Here is a 6,100-nt window from a genome sequence, read left to right as displayed (position 1 = left end):
GCCTGCGGTCGACTCTGAGGATCCCCACGGCAAAATCTTCCCCCCGGGGAGTTTGTCGTCCGACGCGTGTTCGTGGCCGTTGTACGCGACGACGAACGACTCGCACGCGGCGACTTTGAACCCGTTGATCGAGACGCACGGGGTCGAGAGCTCGATCGATCGCGACGCGTCGGGCGTGCGCAGCGACGACGACGCGAGGGAGATGGAGTTTCCGGGGGAGACGTCCGCGTGGATCGCGACGCGGGAGAGGTCCAGCGCGACGACGGATTCAGGGCCGTTCTATACAAGCGAACGTCGGGGTGGAGTTGAAAGGCGTCAGTTGGCGTTGAAAGGCGTCGAGGACGGGGAATGAAAGCGGGGGGTGGGCGCAGAGAGACGCCGGCAAAAGTCCTTAAGAAACGGCGTTCACCACGCGAACGCGGTCGTATGGGAACCAGTGTATAGAACGCGCCTCATTTCGCGGCGGCGGCGGCGACGACGACGACGACGGCGGCGGCTTCGGCTTGGGCGATGTCTCCTTCCCCTCCCGCCGCGCGCGGACGACGCCGACGATCCCCGCGACGGTCCGCTGCACCATGAAGTACGCGTCCGGGTGCCAGTGGATCGAGACGCCGTCCACGGACACCGCGCGCGTCGTCGTCGTCGTCGTCGTCGTCGTCGTCGTGCCGGTTGACGTTCCCACTTCCGCGCCGACGACGCCGCCTTTGCGAACGTCGAAGGCGCCGTTTTCGACGACGACGACGCGACCGCTCCTCTCCGCGCACAGCTCGACGCGGCCCTCGCCGCCGATCGAGCCGATCCCGAGCACGGTCGCGGCGGCGTCCGCGGTGCGGTTCCGCGGGTCCGCGGCGGCGGCGACGCCGTCGTGGTAGGACATGTACCAACCGCTGGTCTCGAGGCGCCAACCGGCGTCGGCGCCGCCGCCGAGGTCGCCGAGTTGGATTTGCGACAGCGGCACGGTCACGTCCAACGCGCACCGCGACGACGGTGGGAACGGGATGTCGTCCGTGGTGGACGATTCGAGTTCCGGGGATATGAACGGGCGCATCGTCGCGTGCGCGCGGACGCTCACGTCGATCAGCGTCACCGCGCGCTTCATCGGTCGTCGTCGGCGGCTCTTCCGCTGCCGCCGCTGCGATGATTTTTCCTTTTCCAAAACGCTCGATCCCGCGGCTGTTCTCAGCGCGTCAACGGACGCGCGCACCGCCGCGACCGCTTTCGCCGCGCTCGCGTCCACGCACGCGAGCTCGTCCACATCCACGTCCACGGTCGCGCCCATGATTTCCAGATCGAGCGCCGCGTCCGGGTGGGCGTCGGCGTCGGCGTCGGCGTCGGCGCCGCCCCTCGTGGACGGCTCGTGTTTTAACCCGCCGGGCGTCTCCCCCGCGCCTCTCGCGCCGATGGTCTCGTAGAGAAACTCCGTCGGGGATAACACCGGACCTACGCTGCACCCGACGCGGTCGATCGCGCACACGTGTCTCAAGACGTGTGGTTCAGGTCCTCGCGGCGCTGAAGTGGCGTCGCCGGATTCGCTCGCGGCGGGTGCCACCGCGGCGGCGACGCGCGCGCCCGCGACGACGACGGCGCGCGACGGCGCCTCGCCGCCGCGCGCGGCGCCGAAATCCCCGCTCAGGACGATCTCGCTCGCGGTCGCTTCGCACAAGACGCGGTGTCCGTCGTCGTGCACGCGCGCGCGGACGCCGTCGACGAACGACGCCTTTGCGTCCCAGCGCCGTCGACTCGAATTTGACTTTAATTTCGTCGATTTTCCCGTCGACTTCCTCGGCTGGAAGCGCGCCAGCGCGCCCGCGAGCGCGGCCACGAGCGCGGGGTGATTACACGCGTCCACCTCGGACGCGTACGCGCGGATCGTCCCCACCGCGTCGTCGTCGAATTCGCCGCCGTCGCGTCGTATCTTCGGCGCGTGCGCGAGAACCGACGCGGCGCCGCATCGCGTCGCGGCGGCGACGGCGCCGCTCCCGCCGACGCCCATGATGGCGTCGCTCGTCGCCACCTGCGCGCGTTTCATCCCCGCGGATATCACGACGCGGTCGCACGCGCGCGGGCCCGGGTCGCTCTCGTCCGGCTGGTGCGAGGGCAACGTCGAGGAGGAGGAAGCGTTTCTTCGCCGCGAGGTCTCCGCCGTCGCCTCCGCCTCCGTCTCGACGCGATACGACACGCGCACGCCCTCGACGTCCGCGCACAGCTGTGCGCCTCCGTCCGTCTCGAGCCTCCCCTCGATCCTCTCGACGCTCAGCGCCGCGGTCGTGACGAGGACGCCGTCGTCGCGCCATCGAAGCGTCGCGTCCGCGCGCGCGTCGACGAATTCGCCCACCCGCCGGTCCTCAGCGTCCTCTCCCTCCGCGTCCTCTCCCTCGCCGTCCTTCGCCGGCCCTCCCCCCGCGCTGGCGCGGACGCTCTCGGTCGCCAGCCGCGCGAGGAGCCCGCCTCTCGCGCCGACGCCCACGGCCGCGGTCAGCGCGACCCTCGACGTCGCGTGAACGCCCTTCCCGAGCGCAGACGCGTCGACGACGACGTCCGTGATGGTCACGCGCGCGAACGACGCGAAGCCCTTCAGGAGCTGCCACCGGCTCCACTTCCACCCTTTCGTCGCCTTCTTCTTCGTGTTCTTTTCGCGCTCGCCGCCTTCCGCGTCCTCCTCCGCCGCGCCGTCGACGGCGTCGTCGGGCGTCGTCGGCGTGGACGGCGTCGAATCGCCGTCGTCGCCGCCGCCGCCGAACGACGACGCGTCGTCTCTCAACACGACGCGAACGCCGGCGACGAGAAACGGCACCTGCATCGTGAGCGCCGCGCGCGCGGACGCGCGCCTGAAACCCGCGCCGCCCCCGCGCCCGACCCCGCCTCCCTCCGACGACGCCGACGCCGACGCCGCGGAGGACGTCCGGGCGACGCCGCCGCCCGCGCCGCCGGCTGGCGTGAGCGACGCCGCCGCCGCGGCGGGGGATTCCGGCTCGTCGGACGCCTCTCGCGGCGACGGCGACGGCGACGCGGCGTTCCCTCCGCCGCCTCCTCCTCCTCCTCCGCCGCCGCCGCTCTCCGCGCGGAGTAACTCGCGCACCCTGCTCGCGCTCCCGAGCGGCCCGGAGTAACTCGCGCCGTCGACGCCGCCGTTTTCGTCGTCTCTCGCGGCGAGCGCGTCGCGGAGCTTCGCGCCGCGCAGCCGCGATCCGATAAACTCTCGAAACCACGCGAGGAGCGTCACCACCTGGCCGGTGTAGAGGACGTCGGCGACGACGACGCGCGCGATCGCGCCGCGAGGGAACGTCACGACGATGTCCGAGAGCTGCATGAAGCCGACCGCGCCGACGGCGACGTCCACGCCGCGCGTGGACGAGAGTCGGACCTGTGTGGACGGGTGGGTGGGGCGGGGGGGGGAGGGGGCGTCGGCGTCGGATGATGACGGTTCGTCGGTCGTTCGCGAGGAAGGATGAAATGGACGACGACGCGAACGACGACGACGACGACGCGCGGGATCTGGCGACGACGCGGCGCGACGACGCGCGACGCGCCGCGCGACGACCGCGCGCGCTATCACGGCGCGCCATCCCCGCGCGCCGCGGCGCGACGACGGCGACGAACGACGCCGCGCGGGCGACGACGCGCGAGATCTCGCGCGGCGCCGCCCGGCCATCTCGGCACCCGCGGCAGCGCGTCGACGAGGAGGAGGAAAAAGAGCGCGCGCGCGCGCGCGCACCACGAAGGATATCAGCCGCGGGAGGAACCATCGCGACGTGAGCCACAGCGCGAGGTACGCGCCGAGGACGAGCGCGAGCGCGTAGTTCAGAAGCGGCGCCATCCTCCGCGCGGTAGGTGCGGAGGACGCCGGCGCCGCGTCGGTCGTTGTGCGCGCGCGTCAGTTCGAAATGGTCGCTGAACTCACGCTCATCAACAGAAGCGCGATTTGATGTGACGGAAATAACAACGCCGTCGGAGCGGAGAGAGGCGAGGCGAGCAAAGCGCGGAGGGACGAAGCGCGAGACAAGCGCGCGTTCGCTTTCTCATGCAGATGTTCGTTCGTTCACGCGTTGTTCGCTCACCCCGAGCACATTAGCTCGGCCTCGATTATGTTCACCCACCGGCGCGCGTTGGCACCGCCGAGCTCCACCGCGAGTCGGTACCACTTCAGCGCCTCCGTTTTGTTCACCGCCACGCCGTCGCGCAGTCGTCGCAGTAGCCGCAGTCGCAGTCGTAGAGGCCCCCGAGATAATCCGCGGACTCGCGGTTACCCTGCCCCGCCGCCTTGGTGTGTAGCTCGATCGCCTTCTTCTCATTTCGCCTCACGCCGTGGCCGTTCACGTAGCAACGTGCGAGCTCGCCTGTCGCTAGACCGTGCCCCAACTCTGACGCGTTTTTGAACCACTCGCACGCCGTCGAGCGGTTTCGCTTCACGCCGTCGCCAGAGTAGTACCACGTTCCGATCGAGTACACGGCTTCACTGTCGCCACGATCAGCCGCCGCGCGGTACCAGTAGTTCCTCTTCACGTTGTCCTTTCTCTTCCTCCTACTCGTAAAACGATCCCCGAGCTTCCGCAACTCACTGGGTGCTACGGGCAAAGACGCGTCCGCCTTCTCCGCTTCTTGGAACACCTTGCTCACCGCGGCGAGCCTGATGCGGTCCTTCGGGTCCCTCACGTGCGCGAAGATCGCACACGCTACGACCCCGTCGGCGTCGAGAACAGGATGTTGTCGTCGCAAAGCCTCGAGCTCCCTCTTCGTGGCGTCGCACTCTGTTTCGAGCTTCGCACGTTTCGCCCTTCCGTCTTCGAGCTCGGCGTCTCTCTTTGCGAGCGTCGCGCGCATCTCGCGCATCTCGCGGAGCGTTTGCACGAGCTCTAAGGCGACGGGCGTTTCTTGGGTTGGCGGCGAAGACATCGTCGCGTGATGCGAGGTGGCGGCGCGCGGGGACGGCGTGAAGTGAAGTGAAGTGACCGTCGTTCTTTCTCGTTGTTTCTCGGTTTTGACGAACAGCGCGAGTCGACGAAAGGACGCGTCGAGTCATCTCAGTTTCTTTCACACGTCGTCTCTCCGCCGCTACGTTCGTACACATCTATCGCGCCCTCGTCTCCGCTCGCTCTATCGCGCGCGTCAAACTATCGTGCGCGTCAAACTATCGAGCGAGAGCGCTGTTCTCCTCGAACGCCGCCCGCAGCTTCGGAAGCAGCTTCTCGAGCAGAAGCTTGAACCCCCCGGACGGCGGCGCGCGCTCGGCGGCGGGCGGCTCCTCCGCCTCGGTGATTTCGCCGCCGCCGCCGCCGTCGCCGCGACTTTCCTCCGCATCCTCCTCCTCCTCCTCCTCCTCCTTCTTCTTCTTCTCGTCCTCCGGGTCCACGTACGCGCCGACCGGGCACCCGCCGAGGTACGCCTCGCACGCGCGCACGATGACGCCACCCCGCGCGCGGAAGTGCTCGCGAATCAGCCGCTCGAAATGTTTTGGCGGCTTCTTCAGCAGGCTCAACATGCTCTTCGCCGACGCTAAAAACGCTTGCTCGTTGTACTGCGCGCCGTTCCGCTCGCCCTCCTCGCTCCCCACCTGCGCCTCGTACCCAGCCTCGTTGTAGTACGGCTTATCCACGAGCACGAGACCCTGGATGGAGACGAGGACCTGGAGCATGTTGGAGGTCTCCGCGTTCCAAACCTCCGAGCCCTTGCCTTGCCACGTGTGCAACAGCGAGAGGCACACCTTCCCGGACTGGTACAGGTTCGGGTTGACCCTGAACCCGTGCGAGTGATAGTGCGCGACCGGCGGGTCGTTCGGGTAGTTCTCCCCAAAGTGGAAGTCGAACAAGAACAGGTTGTCGTGGTACGGCGTCCCGCTCGGGCCGAGCATCGCGGTGCGGAGGAGGTCCATGCGGCTTTCGTACGCGCGCGCCCAAATCGTCGAAGGCAGCGCGTCGCGCAAGAGCGTCCACTCTTTCGTGATGCGCTTCGCCCACTTTCGATCGGAAGGGTTCACGCTGTTCGCGGCGAAGTGGTGCTCGGTGGCGGAGGGGGCCTCGGGAGTGGACGCGAACCGAGGGAACGATTCGGATTCGGAGTCTGAACCGTCGCGGCGGCGGCGGCGGCGGCGGCGGGNTCGCCG

The 6,100-nt window shown here is 68.8% G+C and overlaps 3 protein-coding genes across 3 annotated transcripts in view; all 3 read right to left on the bottom strand.

Annotated features, from left to right (window-relative positions):
- Nucleotides 1–3,817, bottom strand: part of MICPUCDRAFT_41829 (uncharacterized protein) — a gene marked incomplete at both ends in the record, with an annotated part of 11,936 nt that extends 8,119 nt beyond the window's left edge. The window contains 2 exons of the mRNA XM_003061838.1: nt 401–3,364; nt 3,716–3,817. Coding sequence (XP_003061884.1) covers nt 401–3,364; nt 3,716–3,817 — 3,066 coding nt within the window. The remainder of the gene's footprint in view (nt 1–400; nt 3,365–3,715) is intronic.
- Nucleotides 3,818–4,126: 309 nt separating this feature from the next.
- Nucleotides 4,127–4,512, bottom strand: MICPUCDRAFT_7651 (uncharacterized protein; the record flags this gene model as incomplete). Its single annotated transcript, XM_003061837.1, is given in 2 exon segments — nt 4,127–4,236; nt 4,248–4,512. Coding segments are annotated over 2 exon segments (375 nt in total), but the record flags the coding sequence as incomplete, so codon positions are not given.
- A 501-nt stretch (nt 4,513–5,013) lies between these two features.
- The window catches only part of MICPUCDRAFT_48363 (uncharacterized protein), a gene marked incomplete at its 5' end in the record, with an annotated part of 4,898 nt that continues 3,811 nt past the window's right edge, over nt 5,014–6,100 (bottom strand). The window contains one exon of the mRNA XM_003061836.1: nt 5,014–6,013. Coding sequence (XP_003061882.1) covers nt 5,129–6,013 — 885 coding nt within the window. The 3' untranslated portion in view covers nt 5,014–5,128. The remainder of the gene's footprint in view (nt 6,014–6,100) is intronic.

The sequence above is a fragment of the Micromonas pusilla genome (genome assembly GCF_000151265.4).
Source record: "Micromonas pusilla CCMP1545 genomic scaffold MICPUCscaffold_11, whole genome shotgun sequence".
Taxonomy (NCBI): Eukaryota; Viridiplantae; Chlorophyta; class Mamiellophyceae; order Mamiellales; family Mamiellaceae; genus Micromonas; species Micromonas pusilla.
The sequence above is the reverse complement of the archived record's forward strand: the minus strand, read 5'-3'. Positions and strand labels throughout refer to the sequence as shown.